Source organism: Gallus gallus, chromosome 4, assembly GCF_016699485.2.
Source record: "Gallus gallus isolate bGalGal1 chromosome 4, bGalGal1.mat.broiler.GRCg7b, whole genome shotgun sequence".
In the NCBI taxonomy this organism is placed as follows: Eukaryota; Metazoa; Chordata; class Aves; order Galliformes; family Phasianidae; genus Gallus; species Gallus gallus.
Window position 1 is genome coordinate 60,212,403 of NC_052535.1, and position 18,749 is coordinate 60,231,151.

The window sequence follows — 18,749 nt, forward strand, 5'->3', positions numbered from 1 at the left end:
CACCTTATGTGCCACATCCCACAGGTTTAGTCATCCAGCATCTAAAAATAAGTACAAGACTGCAAAAACTACATAAGATTCTTTAAGAATTGCCTATAGTTAGATAAATATCTCTTCATAGCTGATCTCTGTGGAATCTGGAACTTGGTCTTGTGTTAGGGAGACAGTTTGCACAGTATTACTGAATCGTACTATTGCATAATAAGATTCCTCATCCAAATATGAAGTAACTGATACTCTGTTCCTCAATTATTGCACCAAGAACTGAGTAGTAGGTGTCACTGTTTCACTGATGGGTATTGAGTAGGACGGAGGCCACAGAAGACGAACAATAACTCAGATGGACTTCAGAAGACTAATGCTACATTATGCAAATATTAGCCATTGGAAAAAAAAAAATGTAGTCAGTGACTTACATGATACTTTTAAATGAAGGTAGATCTCAGGAAGCACTTCAGATGCTTAGTCCTCCAGTGACACCTATGGGGCAAACAGGCAATTCAGTCTCCAGCTCCTTGTCAAGACTGGCAAGGTGCTCTGTTAAGGAAGGCAAAGCGCTTTTTCCACTGAAATTTCACAGGGAACTGGACTGAAAAATAATCACTAGGTACTTAGACAGCTGGTCACTAGTAGTGTTTCTCTGTCACTGAAAGTGGCCTTCATATCCAAGGAATAACAACTTCACCACCCATTGCTAAGCAGACCCGCTCCTCTAAGGCACTGCATGCAGCCAGTCATCACTCCAGTAAAAGCAACCTCCAGCAAAATTTCTTCTTCCAGATTGTGATTTCCAGCTTTTCAGATGCCTATTACAGTAAAGCAGACAGTAAAGCTTAATTAAGTTTGCCCAACCAGCTGCCAAAGACCAAATATCCCCCTCTGCTTCATCCAAAAAGCACACAGAAGAGCACTACTCAAACTGTCACAAACTGTCAGTTCATTGATTAAGTTTGCTATCCCCAACACTTGGCTCTGATCCTCTGCCCTCATCAGCACCTTGCTTTCAGTCCAGACTGCTAGCAGACTGCTTATTCAACAGTTGATTCCACTCCAGCGTGCAGGTGGTGTCTAAGCAGACATTCCCTGAACCAGCACCTCATTTGGAGCCTGTTAACCAATAGGAAGGTGAACAAAGCCTCTTATTTTAACATGGGGATCCCTGCGAACTCAGTGTTATCCCAGTTGAAATAACTCAGCACTTTTTCAAGAATCTATAAACATTTGTACATGTCAATAGAGGGTGTGGAAGTCATTACAAAGAAAACAAGATTGTTTTTTTTACCTAAACAATACACATTGCAATCAGGACTGCCAGTCTTGCAGTCATATATTCGTTGAAAATTTACAATGGTATCTGTTGGACTCGTAAAGCTACAGCTTTAGCCTACTTTATTTCCTGCTTAAGTATTTTGTAGTTCACTTAATGCTTAGAGTATTAAATATGTAAGCATATACATATGTAATAAAAACATAGCAAACATAAATAACAAAAATCAGTTTCCTGCCCATCTGTCACCAAATTAGGCCTTTGTGAGGCCAGCCCACAGTTAAACTATTGACTAAAGAATCCAGAAAGGCAACTGACTTTTCTGTGTACCCTCACAAATGCACTCCTTTAACCACCCAGAGAGGCAATCCTTGCTGTTAAAAGTACAAAACCCACCTCATGTCATTCTCCCACACAGCACTCGCCTATTTTTGTGGATGCTCTATTACTCCTCTGCTCCCAGAGACACGTGCTCATATCTGAAGGAAAACACACAAAAGTGACTCATGTATGTATTTTGTGAAATATTAACTTTGAAAGACGTTCTGTACTGGCCTAATTTATCTCTGATATATACATGACTAGTCATTAATTGCATCTATTTCTTTTTAGCGTCCAATTAGGACTCCAGCAGAGAAGGAAGAGATGCCTAATTAACAGAGGTAAGAGCACGTATACAAAAAAAATACACAAGGCATTATTTGTCATGGAAACTAATGCTTGTGGAAGTACTTTTCATCAGAGTTCATTCACATAACAATAGAACGGAAGAGCATCTTGATCAGAGGTCTGATTTCACACACACACAAAAAAGAAAACATAACCATCAGACATCCTGGTTTATATTAGAAATTATTCTGTCGGGCTTCAACCTTTTCTGACAGCAGAGCAAACATGCAAGCAGCTAGTCCACAAAATGCTAAAAGCCATGCTAGAGTGCAGCCCTACACACAGAACACACATGCATGTCAAACATACTTAATGTATTTAAATAAAGTTGCATAGGTGGAAAAAGTTGCGTAGAGGCATACAGAAATGCTGATTAATCCAGAGACAAAAGGTCATTTTAGTGCTAGAAAACCTCCCTGTGGTGAGACCTCTCTCTAAACAGCAGCAAAATCTGTTACTGATTTTGACTGTCTTGCTTTTTGGCATCTAATAAGATCTGGAATTGTTTGTTTTGTTATTATTTTTCTACCTGCATCTTTCTCTGAATTATCACATAGCAGTTTTAAAACTATATAAATACCTTTCAATGAAAATTGATCATTAGGCTTGCTGCTAAGAAATAAGAGTAAATAAATGTTTTAGAGTAGTCACCGTTTTTGCTTGTTTACTTGTATATTTTAATCAGTTCTGTTTTCAGACTCTGTTCTGAGAACAGGGTTACCAGGAACTGAACTCAGCAGCTGAGGCTGTAGACAGGTTTCATGAATTATCTTGTATTTATTCTGAGCATGGAACATAGTGAAATAATCACCTGGTAAATTTACTTTGATAATCCCTCATTTATTGACAACGATAAATGGATGTCCTTAAAAGTTTAAGGCCAAGAGCAAGGATGTCTGCATCTTTTTAGCATGTCTACAAGTCTTGTTCTTGAGATCTTTACAAATTTATGGTACCTTGATTTTCACAGGCACTGCATTTCTTTGGTTTGTTGGTCTCCTCAAGATCAGTCAGGGCAGAGCAGCTCCAAAAGTTGTATTTTCTTCTTCAGCTTCCTTGCTTTCTTTCAGATAAGCTCAGAACTTGATAGGGATACTGAAAATTTCAAAATGAAAGTTTCAGTTATGAGCAATATTTTGCATTGTTTGAGCTATGCAATTTGTACACAGCATCAAAATGATACAGCTTACCTCCGAAGACAAACGTAATTAAGGTTTTGAATCAAAATAACTAATTACTTGCTTTTCCAACTTTTCCAAGACTGGAGAATGACATGTTTTATCAATTGTAGCATTTGTTTGTTTGTTTGTTTGATGGCACTGAAAATGGATACTCTCCAGTAAGGTCTTACCTGCCACCCTTTTCCACATATAAAGGAGAGGGTGGTTTCACCCAGTGAGAACTGTATTTCTCTCTCATCACTGGAGTACAGTGCTCACCATAAAACACGTACCTCCTTTCCTGCTGCTTATCTTCTAACATCATTTGTTCAAGCTTCTCCATAATTCTCGTAACGCTAAAAATACCGGCCTTCTGACGTGACCTGAAAATGAAAGAAATGGTCACTACCTTTTCAAGAGGCAGCTCAACTCCTAACATGGGTTTCCCTTATGGCTGTTCCTTTGAGTAGGGCTGAGGTCACCTACACCAAATGGCTAAAGCTCTGAAGCTGGAGAAAATGTTACAATTAACAACTTGGTGATAGCAAAGGTGCTTGTAAGCTGCACACTGCTACTGTGAGATGAACTGTTCAAGGAGAGAGGTGGAATTAACCCTGAGATTAGAATCAGTGGTCTCTGTCATGTGGGAAAACTTAGAAAATACAATTTATCTAGCACATCCTGTACATTCTTTTTGTGAATTATCCAAATTCAGAGGATCTCTGCTTCTACAAATAAGCCTCTGTAGCTGTCTTCTGTTTTCTGTCTTCAGACTGGTACGGGATATGATAGTACAACAGCACTGCAGATGCTGCTAGTTGAAATGCAAAGCGTTTACATAGTGGCTCACACACCGTAGCTGTGAAGCAGCAGGATAGCCATGGTACGTTGGGTTTGAGGATTTTTCCTCCCTCTCTCACCTCACTCACAGAAAGATCATATTAAGAGAAAAATAGCAAGGTTTGAAAGGGAGTGTTCATTTACCCGCATAGACCAGAAGACTTACGTTACGTGTGGTGAAGTTCAGAAATCCTCTGAGAAACCATGTTTGACATTTATAGCGTCAGTGTCCTCCCTCAAAGCAATGAGAACATTCAGTGTGTACTGTGCCTGGGAGGACTGGACTGTTCCTAACAGAAATAAATCAGTTAAAGATCAAATCTGGGGAAAAAAAGAGAGTTGTCTGTTAGCAGTCCAGTACCAATTCCTACTGCTGTATTTTCTTAAGAGAGGTTGTGGGGGAATCTGAGTGTTTAATGATTGCAGACAGTCAACTACTGCATTTCTATTGCTAATACCCCAATTTTCCAAACAAACAACAACACAGAAGCTCTTAGGTATTTCACCACTCAGACCATCGTACCTTTTGATCCAGCAGGTGGACTGCGCGGTTGAGTTTCTCACACTCATTTCAACCATGACTATGTTCCATCTTATTCAAAAAGAAAAAAAAAAAAAAAAAGGAAATCCATTCAGTCATGAGTATTATTCATTATTTCTTAACAGTGCAGCTCTTCAGCCAGCTGTGCATCTCTTTCCCCAGTCTGGAACCCCGTGTGTCTGCACCCCAAGAGGCTCTGGAGCTGGCACACAGCACAGCACTGCAGCCATTGCTGTGCCATCAGCATCATGGGATCGCTCACCTGGGCCAGCTCTGGAAGGAGTCCACTATCACATAAAGCAAATGAGTCTGATTTCTTGTAAAATCAGCACTGAATTTTAGTCTTTCTTTGCCAACTTTTTCGTCCACATGACAGCTGAAGATATATACATATATAAGATATATCACATGCTTTGATTGCTTTCAAACTGTTCATTTTTTCCATAATGGCTGACATTGTTAAGAAGTAGATTTTATACACAAGAGAAAGAAAATGAAAAGTTGAAGATTATGATTATATAGAGATTCTATGCAAAATTTAGGTTTTACTTTCCTTTAGAATGTTTTTGTATAAACTTTGTATGCAATGTTGTCTTCCATAGGAATAAAAATTGTGCTTGGTGAGTTTTAATACATATAGTCAAAGTGAAACTAATTTCTAAAGTAAAACTGTACAGATTAAAAATGTAAATCCGTACTAATTATGTACTACTGCATTAAAGTAATTAAAATAATTGTATTTAAAGGAAAATATTCTGTCTAATAAATTGTTTAAGATGAAGCAATACCCAGAATAAACCAAAAAGGACTCTCATGGCACTTACAGAGCACAAGTAAAGACACAAAATACAGTTAAGGGGTAGAATAGTCTGCATTTACACAGTGCAATACTCCATTATTTAAGTGAGCGTGTGATGATACAGGAGCGTGCGAGAAGGTTTGCTCATACACACAAGAGAAGAAAATGAACACATATCCAACTTGCAGAGGGTATAAAATAATATTTGATCTTTTAAGTAGTAGCTTACAGAGACTTCTCCCACCCATCTTATCTGAGCTTTCTGGAAACAGTCTGAAAAAGCAACTGAACATACTGCTGTCCCAGAAAGCCTCATAGGGATCATAATCTTTACCCTCCTCTCAGTTGCTTGTTATTCACTGACATCTTAGGGAACCCAAGGTTTTCAAAGCAAGCTCCCCATCAGGCACGCTATAAGAGACTTCAGAGTTTTGTTAGGAAGAACTTTATAATCAGAAACCTTCAAATTATGCACAACAACTGATCCCTGGCTACGCTGTAAAGTGACCAGAATTTGGAAGGCGGGGTGTGGGTGGTGGTGGTGGGTTTGATGTTCTTAGGAGCCTTGAGGGTCATATTTCCTCCATTTCAATCAATCACTTACTGTGCCAAGAACCATTACAAATAAAAGCAAGCCAAAAAGACATTATTGGGATTTTATAATAATGAGAGAATCTTGCAGAGGAGCATTAGTGTCCACATATGGTTTTAGGCTAATTAAAATTCTATTTTAAATGGGCTGATTAAACATTTTCAGGAAATTGTCTGTTCTCTGGGGAAACCTCCCATTTCTGTGAGGAGCACTCCCACAAACACTGCAGATGTATTGCTATGAAGTTATAAATATTCAGTGACTGCTGTATCAACACAGCAGCACAGCTTTGTATTCTGTACGAAGACTTCTCTTGAGCTGCTCGAGCCACAGCAGTGGCTTGAAATGTAGAAACTATGCCTTCCAGATCTGTAATTACAGCCAGTGCATATGACCTGAGGAATGTGGCCAGGTGGACATGGGGTAGGATATAATACTTGAAAAACTTAAATGCATATGATCTGCTCCTTTTTTTTTTTTTTCCTTCTCTTAAGCAGTATCTCTTAAAAAAAATGAGTTTATATTCTTACAAACGTGGCTAGTCAGAGTATCCTCCAGCAACGATTTCCAAAGAGGCCAAACATAAATTGAAGAAAAGAATACAAACCATGAAACACGTTGGTGCCGGTGTTTTTCTCTGAAATCTGTTGTTTGCTTCCATAGCAAAGGAGTTGAGGGGATCGTGCTGGGGTCAGTCCTCTTGGTCCTCCAGGCAGGATCTGGGTCCACTCTGCACTACCATGTGGGAGGCAACGGCTTCTTTGCCTCAGTAAAAGGGCACCTGGGAATCATCAAGATTTGGGGTCAGTGGTAAGAAACTAAAAAACTTTATAAAGTTACATCAAGGAAACTTTAGAGGTTTCCTGGCAGACAAACTAGGAGCCATCAAAACCCCAAACTTGTAGTTCCCCATCAGGGAAAGCAAACAAAGCATGCATAGGAAAATTTGGATCCATGATGTGTGGTACACCGTACACCACAACTTTCCACCCAGGGTGATTTAGAATTACCCATAACAAAGCACCTCATTCTCTGCTTTTGCTGCTTCACTGAAGTTCAGGTCTGAATGTACCAAGTACAGCAGTGCCAGTGTTACAGGCAGCTTCCTGTTCCAAGCCCAGCAGTTGGGAACGCAACCAGGGAATTCCTTGTTCCTATAAGTTTAAGCACAGAAGAAACTATTGTTAGACAGTAATAACAATCAAGTTTTTAGAAGTATAAAGGCCGAATTCAACCCTTAAGAAGCATGCTAAAAGCCTCAATTCCATGGATGAGGATGTAAAGAGCAAAAAAGCTCCAGTAATCCTTCAACAGGAAGGGCCGGAGTCACAGACACCTCCTATTTTTCATCAGTGAAGCATTTGTTTGTAGGGAATTTTCACAAGCAAACCCCAGCTCCCAAAGACACTGACAAATGGCAGGCGAGCCCTCCCAGCCAGCACAAACACTTCTCTTTTTTAATTTCCCCATAATTTCCTAAGGCGATGTCATTCTTTCAGGCACCAAGTGCAGGGAGCATTTGACAGACACAATGTCTCACTGTTGCACAATAGAAGCATAATAACAGTAAATATTTGAAACAGCTAAAGCTGTCACTGAGAGGACTTTAATCTTGAGCCTCCATGTGCAAAAAGCAATAGTGTTTCCTACTGCTGCAGCTGGGACTGCTACTTGTGCCTCTGTCGCAGAAGTATAGCTATGTCACAGCATGCAGACAGGTCACGAAAGATCCAAGAAAACAACAAGGAAGATACACGATGTCACTTTAGGGAAGAAATACTTACTACGCCAAAGACTTGTTCCCCTTAATCACTCTGATCCTCAGCTGAGGGAGGATTTGACACCAAAAGCTCAATGTCTCCTCTGAATGCTGACCTTTTAAAGGAGAACAAAAAACCTTTCAGTAACTTACATTCTATCTCAGCTATACTGTTGTTGTTATACAAAATCTTTTTTGCCAAGGCTCATCACTAAGACATTCTGACAGAAAGGAAGTTCCGATAACCACATGTGCGTTACTAAGAGGAAACACCAATGAGTCTCATTTTAGCAGTACATGAACAGTGAACTAAATCACAGGAACCTAAAAGCCCAGCTGACATGAGCTTCCTGTTGTAGGTGCTCTACAACGTTATCTTCATTGTAAGCTAAAAGATTCACTAATTGACCGATCGGAAACTTAAGACCATTCTACCCTTCCAGCTGTTTGCGAGGTAACCCGTGGCTCAGACACAGAGTGCCGTCCACAAGGGTGCAGCATGCCCTTGCTGGATGCTCACCCTACTAGCAGTGCAGCAGCAATAGTAGGAAACAGCAGAACAAGAATGAAACTGGTGTCCCGCCTTTGTTTCATCTGAAAACCTATAATGCTTTCAGGAATATATGAATCTCCTGCGTCACATTTCCGTCTTGGTTAGAGATCTCTACCGTGAGAAGGGCAGGAGCAAATGACAATAGCTGCCTTAACAGCCCTGGAGGGGCTCTTAATGCAGGAGCGGAGCCATGCAGACCAACTGCCTGTCCCCTTCGTGTGCCTAGCCAACATTCAGCCCAGCCAGCTTCAGCCTTCCTGCAGCACAACTCGGAGGTCAGTCACTCCAGAAGCAGCCTCACGATGAGCCACCTCTAGTGAGGTTTTAGGATGTATTTTGCTTCGCTTCAGTGTTGATAAATTAGGATCAAAGCACAGAGCTACATGAAGAGAGAAGGAAGAGTTTAGTGGAGACAGAAAATAGTCCTGTGAAGTGACAGCCACCTGGCACTGGGCTCCTAGTATCAGAAAGTGGACAATGGCCTATTCCAATGTGACCACCAGCTCTCAACAACTGCTAGAAAAGCTTGGATGAGCTGCTTCTTAAAGACAGCCCAGCCAAGGAGTGAAGTGCTCAGGTCTCAGCGCTCAGCGCTCCCCTCTGCCCTGCCCTGCACACAGACAGCAGAGGTTCCACACAGGCAAGAAACCATGGGAAAAGAGCACCTGGCACAGACACCTCTGTTTGGTACAGTCAGCAGTGCCAAGAAAAATTCCAAAGTGTTACAGGTGTTAGCTGCAGTTGTTTACAGACATAAGTGGAGCAAGATGTGCTCGTACAGTATATCTAAGCTGCATCATTGTCTGAACAAATAAAATCAGGCATGGAGAACCACTACCAGCAAGAATTAAGCTTACAGCTGCCACCCATGCAGAGCATGCATCTACCTGCTGAAAGGATGGGAAGGAAGAATCACAAGAGCATAATCCATCTCTTGTGGGAAAAGCGACTGAAGGTCTTTTCTTTCTCAGCATGAGATGGAAGTAAAAGCAGAGCAAAAGAAAGGAAGGAGAAGGCGACATTCTGTTCTGAACACTTCACTGCCACGTCATTCCTTGTTTTCTCCTGCCCACCTAAAGTGGAAGTTTACAAGACATGAATACACTGTGAGAGGAGTCTTGGAGGAAGGATGAACCAAAAGGCTCTCAGCAGGACTATCTATCCTCAGGAGCCTTCTGTTGGTACGTCCTGCTGATTGAGGGTGAGCACCCAGCTCCCTTCCTGTCACACAGTATGCGTTACCTCAATTTTTGATATTTTTGATATCTTTTTTTAGCAGAAGTTACATTAACAACATCCTGCATTCTGACCGTTGATCTGAATTCAGTCCCATTTCTTTTGCCCATTTTACACACGGATGCCACATTTGTCATCATATGCCTTGCAAGAATACTTGCTATAAACAAAACCGCATGCTGGAGGCATGGCAAAATAAAAACACATATATCATTTGCAAAATTAAGGTGAGAGCAGGATTCTAACAACAGGAGCACAAATTGGTTTCCCAACATAGCCTCAGAGAAAGCTGCACTTCTACTTCTGCCATCCCCACCCCACCAGGCAACAGCTCCATCAAAACAGCAAGTAACGCTTCCTGCAGCCCAGTGCTGCACAACCCAACTGTTTGGCCTTGCCAAGAGAGCCGGGGCAGTGGCACGGTGTAAAACAAGGTAAGTACACAAATAGGGGATGCAAAACAGGCTTCCTTCCCCACTGAAACAAGATGGCTTAAGCCCTGCATGGAACCCAGGGCCTACATACCCCTTGTGCTGGGGATGTTCTCTCCACATTTCCTTTCCAGAGCAATGACTGAGTGGCCATCAACCCCCCCCCCTTCATGATCACAATTAATTGGATGAAGGCTGAAACAGTGACAGATTTCTGATGTTTCAGTGGTAGGAAAAACATAGGTTCCCATCCGCAGCACCAAGGCTTCAGGCCAGAATATGCTAAGTTACCCAGGCCCCGTGGTCACTGTCACCCTGCCCCATCACTCATTTTGTAGGATGACTGGTCTACCATTCACCTTTGAACCTAAGACGTCTAACTCACACCAAGTAACACAGATTAACAGTTCTAATTGCACAAACTCATAGTTTATAGTGCTTATGGTGCTACTGAGGAAAGGCAGCAACATGACCTGCACGGCCCATCTGGCCTCCATCCAGCTGGAGCTGAGCAAAGCCCCATCAAGTTACATGCAGCTACAGCGGGCTCATTTCAGTAGCCCCCTTACATTTCATCAAAATAGCAGTACAAAATGTAAGGGCATTCCTGACAAGTCACATGAGCTGAATTACGTCCAGGAGAGCGTGTGCCTATTGCTTTGGTAACAATGCAGACTGAGAGGAAGCTGCCATGCCCCTGGAAGGGCACAGCTCACTGCCTCGGTGTAGCCCAGGGGCTACAAATGAGCTGTCCACCAGGAGAGCACGTTGGGTATTGGGTTTGTTGTGTTTTGCATTGCTATTTTCCCCACTGCACACACAGCTGACAGTAGGCATTTGACATATCATATTGTTTACGAATTAGCATAAATTAAAATCAAACCTAATGAGAACGGATAAGCTACTGCAAGTTATCTTCTCAGCCACGGGAAAGAGCGCAAACCCCATCCCCAGAGATCTGCACCATGGATGCCTCTCTCCTGTTCTGCCCTGATCCAATGCTGCACATCTGCGTGAAGCACAGCTCAGCCGCTCCCTCCTCCCATCTAAGCTCAGTACATGCCTGGAGGAAGAGATGCCAATATCACACCCACGCGCTTCTCCTCCTGCCCGGCTGCCCTCCCAGCAGGCATGAAGGACGCATCCGCCTCCATGGCGAGGCAGCTAACACTGAGGTTGAGGGTTTATTTTTAATCTCTTCCCTTAACCTTTCTGCATTCCCAGCTGCAACACAAAACCAACTCGAGGGTGGAAAGCTCCCTTTTAACAGGAACAGGCCCCAGCTACTGACTGCCAAACTGAACAAAGTGACTGCGTACCCATTGTGCCTCACTGATCGATCTGTTTGCTGAACGCTTCTGGCTTCAGGGTTCCGGGGCACCTCAGTCAGTCATTCAGCAGCTCTCACACTGCCGAGTACTCCTTACTCAGAGGGTGGTGAGGCACTGGAACAGGCTGCCCAGAGAGGTTGCAGATGCTAGGAGGTGCTCAAGGCCAGGCTGGATGGGGCCCTGGGCAGCCTGCTCTAGTGGGTGGCAAACACGCCCACTGCAGGGAGGTTGGAACTGGATGATATTTGAGGTCCCTTACAACTCAAACCATTCTGCGTTTCTATGAGTACCCAGCAGGGAGCTCAGCAAGATGTGCTGTGCCATGGGAGCTGCAGCACATTTGCTTGGGAAATCCAAATGTGCTTCGGAAAAACACTGGCATCAGGGCACTACCCCTGAGATCACAGAAACAAAGGCATGCCCAAGACAAAAACAATCTGAATTCCAGTGGCTGGGGGAGTGAAAACTCCTCACTGCTCTTTGTATACATCATTGTAAGGAACGCATTACAATAGTGGGCGAGCCAGCTCCAAGCCTCCTCCTTCCACCCACAGCTTCTGCTGCATTTACCTCTGTTCCATCACTCATTCACGCTCCCTCAGCCACTCGCCCACATATGCTCCTTGCTGACAGCACAGCTGCATGTATGCATTCAGAACTACAGGAACTGCCTTTGTAATTCTGATATTGAGAGAACAAGCAGCAGCAAGGGCAGGCTCTGAGGGGCTGTGCAGGACAGACCACTGCAGGTGTACACCACACACTCATGCAGTGTGCTGGAGTTCCAGCTAACTGATGCAAAGCAGCTGAAACAGCCCCTGGGGGCTCTTTGCAAGAGCAAGTTCTGGCTAATTTTAGATCTGAGGCAGCATCAGTAACCATCAAATATGGGAAGTGGGGTTTTCAAAGAAGCTGAAGGCAGCTGAAATCAGTGAGAACAAGCTGTTTCTTTCAGGCCCTCTTGAAGAGATCAGCCCTGCTGGCCATGGGAAAGGCAGATCTGCAGATCCCCACTGCAGTCTGCAGTGAGAGGCAATCCTGCTCTCCCAGCAGACCCAGATAGCCTGGGAACACCAGGGCAGATCACACCCTTCTTCCCAGGAGCAAACAAGGCCTGCATACCCAGGTGCACACTGACCTGGGGTTCAGGACAGGCTTCAGGAACAAAGTTCTGCCTCACAAAGTGAAGAGCACTGACCCAGCAGCGAGCTGTACTAACAGCCCTGCAAGTGCTATTCCAGGCTCTCAGAAATCCATATTACAAACCTGGGTGTCACCAGCATGGCATGATATATGTAATAGCAAAAGGAAGACGCAATGTGGCACAGACACAGAGCACAACAGCAGGAGCAGCACAGTTCCTGTACTTTGTCTTCATTATTTGACAGTTTGCCATCTCTCCAGGATGAAGCCCACAATCTCTTATCAGCAGCGTACTCAGCTGATTGCAGCAGCACAGACCACAGTAGATTCTTCAGTAGCCAGAGTGTAACAACCCCCACTGTAGCTGCAGATTGGAAGTGCCACATTAATCGATTTGGGTCTCAGGGCAGGTGTGGGCTGCTTATGAATCACTGCACCTCAGCGCAGCAGAGGGACTGGATCACAACTCAGCCAGATAACCAGCAGCACCTCCGTACAGCAACACGATATACAAAGCATGAAGAAAAAGGCGTTATCAGAAGAAGGCTTTCAACCCCGAATACACAAAACAAAGCTTCTAAATTATACCGGCCATTAAATAAATACACCAATCTCAAACATGGCAAATACCTGCTAGGGATACATTGAAAAAATTATGCTTATTTTAAACGAAACAAGGACGAAAGTGAGGGATGCTCTCACTGTTACTGTATAGCCGAGGTTCAGGCAGCAGGGCCTGCCAGCACAGTACAGCAGTTTCCACACATAGCTTGATCCTACATTGCCATTATGAGCCATTATGCTTCTCCAGGGGTGTCACAGCGAGCGTCGTTGCCATCCCCCTGCTGTGGGTATACACAGGTAACACGTGTTCCTGAAAGGTCTGGTCCCTGCAGTTCAAGCACTTGCAGTGCATGAAGGCGTTAAGCTCTGAGATTCACCCCAAATCTAAGCACCGTCCTCAGAGCCCAAAGGACACGGTTGTCCACTGCCTCACTAGAGCATCTTGACTTCATCCTAAGGAACTAAAACCTGCACGTGCTGTAGGAAGGACCAGAACACCCATTTGTAAGGAAATAAGGGTGTAACACATATAAAGCTAGCTCCGAGTACCACAACACAAAACCTGTGCTCATATAGGAACACAGCCTCCCCAAGGCCTTCTCAGGCAATCAGCAATTTCCATCTAACTTAAAAAAGCATAAAGATGCTGAAACAGGAAACAAGGCTAGGACAATAGCAGTACAGCACACACTGGTGTACTGTCGGGACAGAATGCACAAGAAGGTTTGAGCAAGTTCCCATTTTGTCTGAAACTGTTCACTTGTTGCTGAAATGTGTGGCACTTTCTCAGCTTTCTGGCTGGCTGCACTGCAGGGATGGCTGCATTCCCACCATCCACAACCACTGCAAGCCTCCTGGAGTCAAACTCTTCACTGTGAAAGGCATCCAACAAACATAAGATATTTATTAGCAGCAGCAGGGGAAGTAAATAATGGGAGGGAGGAACATCCTTCCTATGCTTTCAGATATTTAAATAAATGAGGCTTAAAAGCCATTTATTTTGGAATCACTGTTGCCAATGATTAACATGTTATAACCACTCAGCCTTGCGTTAATCTCTCTGGGCAGACAAGGAAACGTCGCATTAACCTACACTGTTTGTTCATAATTTCCAAACTGAATCTTTGTTATGTTACCCTGGGGCCCGGAGATCCAATGCAGATGGAATTGCTTTTTCAGACGCCCATGGCTCAAGACTGGCAGGTTTTGAGTTAGCACCTTGTGCTAAATGGCACGGCTTCTCATTGTGCTCGCTGTGGAGTGGGAATTATCAGAGCAATATCGCTAGCTGTGCTAGAAAACCGTTTTAAAATTAACGGTATTGCCAGGAACATCCTTTGCTTTCTCTTCCCCAAGTTCTGCTACTACGTTGTAGTAAAACCAGCAGAGATATCTCAGCATATTAGCGCTGTTGAAGGCTATTTCAATGATAATATCAGGGGAATTCAGGTGTATGTGCGATTCAGGTGGTTCCTTCGTTGATTCGGGGTGAGGTTTTGTTTTGGTTGTTGTTCGCTGTGTTCATTTATTTTAGATTTGCTGATATGTAATAGAGCTCAGTGCTCCAGCAGTCAGCAGTGGGAAGGGAAGAAAAGAAAGAGGATGGATGATACCAGAAATCCTTCCAGTCTTAACATCTCTAAACAAGAACCCAGAAAATACTTGAATTATAAAGAAACAGAGAAGGCTCAGCTCAGCAGACCCAGTGGCGCTTTGTCCATCCCGCACTGGACATGAAAGTATGATTGTTATAAATATTTTATTCAATATATTCTTTGTTAGTCTTAGTATTCATCCAGAATCCATTTTCTGCTCTAATATATCTGCCTAATTTTTTTTTTTTTTTTAATATTGACAAATTGTTTTTCATCAATAGTATTCTTGCTAAAGTCCAACTCCCTACTTGGCATCACAGCATACCTTCAGCTTCTTTTCAGATGTGTCTCGCAATGGAAAGCTCCTTTAGTTACAACTCTTTTTCAAAGAACTTGCAACACAGAACACAGATCAGTGCTACAGAGATTCCAATCTACATTAACAGTGGGTAGAGTTAACTGAGACTGCTCGGGGGAACTGCAAACACCAACCCCAGAGCTCCAACAATCAGCTCAGATAACTTTAGAGCAGCACTGAGGTGTGATGTAGTGATAGAGCAAGTCTCTTAGCAAGCCTAGAGGGAAAAAAAAAAAAAGCATGGCAAGCTTCAGGAGAAGTGAAGTCATAAGAGGATGAGATACCAGGCTGAGTTCACATTGTCAAATCAGGCACATCTTTTCCTCTCCTGTTCAAGTAAAATATGCACTCTGCAGGGGCCTGGATGAGAAACTTGGAAGAAGCATCCAGCCATTGCTGTGATTCATCGAGGAATTCTGCTGAATCTGCAGTTGTTGCTAAAGCAACAGAAAGCTTATATTGAAGCAAAAAGCTGATGAAGGATTAAAGCTGACAGTACACTGCTATTTCTGAAAATTAGATAACATGCATCACCTCCACACACCAAATCTCAAAATCTATTGTTTTCTATGTTTTGCACTATGGGATAGTCAAGCAAGAACAGTAGGGTTGTGATCAGAAAGTCCAGTAAGAAAACACTGGAATGTGTGTGAAGATACAGAAAGAGTAATGTTGATGAGTAATGTTGACATGACTATTAATTGTACTTCCAAAATATAAGAGAGTGGACCCAAAAGGCAAGATTAAGAAGCAACAGAAGGAAAATACCTGTAAGTTAGCCACTGAACCTCTTGCTAAAAATATAGCTGAGACCAACAGTATACCAACATAAAGAACATTTGACATGCATGGCATAGCTGATCAGATTCACACCTCCATAAATACACCTCAGAACACGAGCTAGCCACTGGATGTTTTTTGTTAAGGCTTCAGTTTCTTCACAATTGACTGTAAGTATTTGGAAAGTAATGTAATGTTACTCATCCCTCCCTACCAGTTCTGCAGTAGTATGCAACCCCAGGAACCTGTACCCATGTTACATCTCCCTGAGAGCTAAACGAGTCAGGAAGAGGACTATTTACTATGGGTTAAAATGTAATTGTGGTTGATACGTTCTTTTTGCTTTGATACGCTTCATCCAAATCCCTCTTCCTCCACTAAAACAAAAGGAAACATTTTATTGTTTTCACTCCAAAAATGGTAAACAGCTCCAAATTACCTCTCATTTCCTTCCATTTTAACTCTTATCAGATTTCTATTAAGCTTTTGTTTGTTTGTTTTGTTGTCATTGTTTTGGGGTGTTTTTCTGTTTAATGACCACAGTTAAAGGTACACATACACAGGAACTTTACTGATCTTCCAAATAAGCCGTTATGCACAGAATAAGCCACCAAATTAGAGCAATTTATTGCAGTAGGAAGGTAATAAAGATATTCACCATTTCATTCTACATCTCCAGATCATGCCTTCTATATCAAGAAGCCAACAAAATCTTTGGTAAGGATTTATGTCAGGTAAGTAAGCATGACACAAAACCATGACACCTTATCTTCCTTACAACACAGAATCTAGTTGTTTTGTTCATTTGTTCTTTGGTATAAAAGAAGGATACGCTATTTGTGTAAACATGAATTCAGTGGAACCTTATGTAATACATATTAATTTTAGCATCTTCGACAAAAGGTGGGGTTTTTTTCTCCTTAATATACATGTAAAAATGCATCATTCACCTGCTTTTATAGTGAAGTTCTATTTGCATTAATTTTACATCACAAAAATATTTAATTTTCCCATCCCCCATTTTATTCTCCTTTTTTTTCCTTTCATAGAGCTATTGCAACTAGATTAGAGCTAGCATATCTGCAAGCCTTGCCTTTTGAATTACTCTGATGTTATATACATTATTTATAATCTTTTGACAAAAAATATCCTCCTAGAAGACACATTGCAAAGGTGTTTTCCACATAAAGAAGGCTAAAAGCACCACCTAGTAAATACATGACAGCATCTAAGTGAAGCCTTATTACTAAACCTCTCCATCTTGCACTTTGGGCAGTGATTCATAGTTGTGCAGTATTGCAGTATTTTTCTTTAATTTTTACTGTTGTATGTGACATATATGTTGTTTACAGGCTGAGGGAGCTGGGCTTGTTCAGCCTAGAGAAGAGAAGGCTGCAAGGAGATCACATGGCAGCCTTACAGCATTTAAAAGGGGATTATAAACAAGAGGGGAATCAACTTTTTACAAGTGTGGACAGTGACAGGACGGGGGGGGAATGGTTTTAAGCTCAAGGAGGAAAGGTTTACACTGGCTATCTGAGGAAAGTTCTTTACAGGAAGAGTGGTGAGGTGCTGGAACAGGCTGCTCAGAGAGGCTGTGGGTGCTCTGTCACTGGAGGTGTTCAAGGCCAGGTTGGGTGAGGCCCTGGGTAGCCTGGTCTAGTACCAGATCTGGAGGTTGGTGGCCCTGCCTGTGGCTGGGGGGTTGGAACTTGATGATCCTTGGGGTCCCTTCCAACCATAGCCATTCCGTGATTCTATGAACAGTGAGGCAGTGGCATTTGGTTTGCTAGTTTTATATACAACCATGACAAATCAGAAGAATTTGCCTAATTTCAGTGGGTATCGTGGATTTCAGTACCAAGTTTGTAAAGGCACGAAAGATTTTACTTTGACAACAAGAAAATTCAAAAAAGTTTCTAGGATTACCAGGAGGGTGTTCTACACTACCTAAGGCTACTTGCTAGAAATGAAGCTCACAGCAGGTGACTGCTGTACTTCTAAGCATATTCACCTTTCCTAGCTGCTGTCAAGTTGTTGAGGAAGCAGGTCTCCAAGTGCAGACACTACTACATCCTCCCTGTTTCTTCTACTCACCCTTTCCAGCCATCCTTTCCAAGACTAAATTACTTTTTCCCATTCACTAACTTTTCCACTTCAAAATGTTGTGCATTTTTATATGCATGTATTTCAAAACTTTATGTGGAGAGGTGGGAGAAAAACCACCCCACCATTTACCACTGCTAGCATAAAATGTTTCTTGGATAAGAGGCTTCCACTCAAGAAATACAGGAACATTCTACTACTCTACCTCAGAGTTGCTTTGAAAATAGGATGCAACTAGTTTAGCCACTTCCACTCAAAGCAGTTGAGCTGTTGCTATTGTAAGTTATTGTCTACAGAGAACAGCGATTTAGCTTACCCTACAAAGAGAGAATACCATGTGATAGGGGTAGAACATGAGAAATATTTACTGTAATTTAGAGACATAAGAAGATGAGGTTAAAAAGTCTTAGTTACACAGTTTACAATGGTAGTACAGGGATCAGTTCATTCACTGCCATTGCTATTCCTGTCCTTCCTACCCTTTGAAGCCTTTTTTTTTTTTCTCCAGATAAGAAAGAACACATTTGGTTTTGTTACTTTCCTTTTCTCTTCCCTTCCTCCACCCACACCCTGAAAGCCAGCTCAGTGAGTTGCCAAGGATTATGAAAAAGCAGTTAAGCTAGCTGCAAGAAAAGCTACAGTCTGTATTTTGCAAACACCTGGGATGCATTTCTGCAGGAAGATTGTACCTGCTACACATCCACATACCCTGAGAAGCTATCTTATGCATTCATTTCACCAATTTAATAAAGAAATCATATTTCTGGTTGTTTTATGACCTAAGCAAGTGACTGAAGTCTCAGCAGAATTCTGTTAGTGATGTATTTAATATAAAAATAGTTATTAATACTATCGTAGTGCTAGCATTGTGATCAGACTACATTGAACAGAGTTGTGCTTTCAGACCATGATTATCTGTGCCTAAAGCAGTTTGCAAGGGGGAAAGGAAGTGCACTTCATGTTCACATGAGCTACCATCACAAAAAAGATAAGCAACATGTGACAGAGAACACATCATTTATTTG

The 18,749-nt window shown here is 42.4% G+C and overlaps 2 protein-coding genes across 5 annotated transcripts in view; one reads left to right on the plus strand and one right to left on the minus strand.

Moving 5' to 3' along the window:
* BANK1 (B-cell scaffold protein with ankyrin repeats 1) overlaps nucleotides 1-5,228 on the plus strand; it is a 131,354-nt gene extending 126,126 nt beyond the window's left edge. For all 3 annotated transcript variants that reach the window (XM_015285617.4, XM_420665.8, XM_046940858.1), the window contains exons 14-15: nucleotides 1,880-1,929; nucleotides 4,603-5,228. In XM_015285617.4, coding sequence (XP_015141103.3) covers nucleotides 1,880-1,890 — 11 coding nt within the window. In that variant the 3' untranslated portion in view covers nucleotides 1,891-1,929; nucleotides 4,603-5,228. The remainder of the gene's footprint in view (nucleotides 1-1,879; nucleotides 1,930-4,602) is intronic.
* SLC39A8 (solute carrier family 39 member 8) overlaps nucleotides 1-18,749 on the minus strand; it is a 118,377-nt gene that overhangs the window by 28,298 nt on the left and 71,330 nt on the right. For both annotated transcript variants that reach the window (XR_005859696.2, XR_005859695.2), the window contains 7 exons: nucleotides 7,653-7,743; nucleotides 6,893-7,022; nucleotides 6,476-6,649; nucleotides 4,103-4,528; nucleotides 2,893-3,479; nucleotides 1,664-1,746; nucleotides 417-806 (listed from right to left, as the gene is read on the minus strand). The gene's annotated coding sequence lies outside the window, so the exon portion shown is untranslated. The remainder of the gene's footprint in view (nucleotides 1-416; nucleotides 807-1,663; nucleotides 1,747-2,892; nucleotides 3,480-4,102; nucleotides 4,529-6,475; nucleotides 6,650-6,892; nucleotides 7,023-7,652; nucleotides 7,744-18,749) is intronic.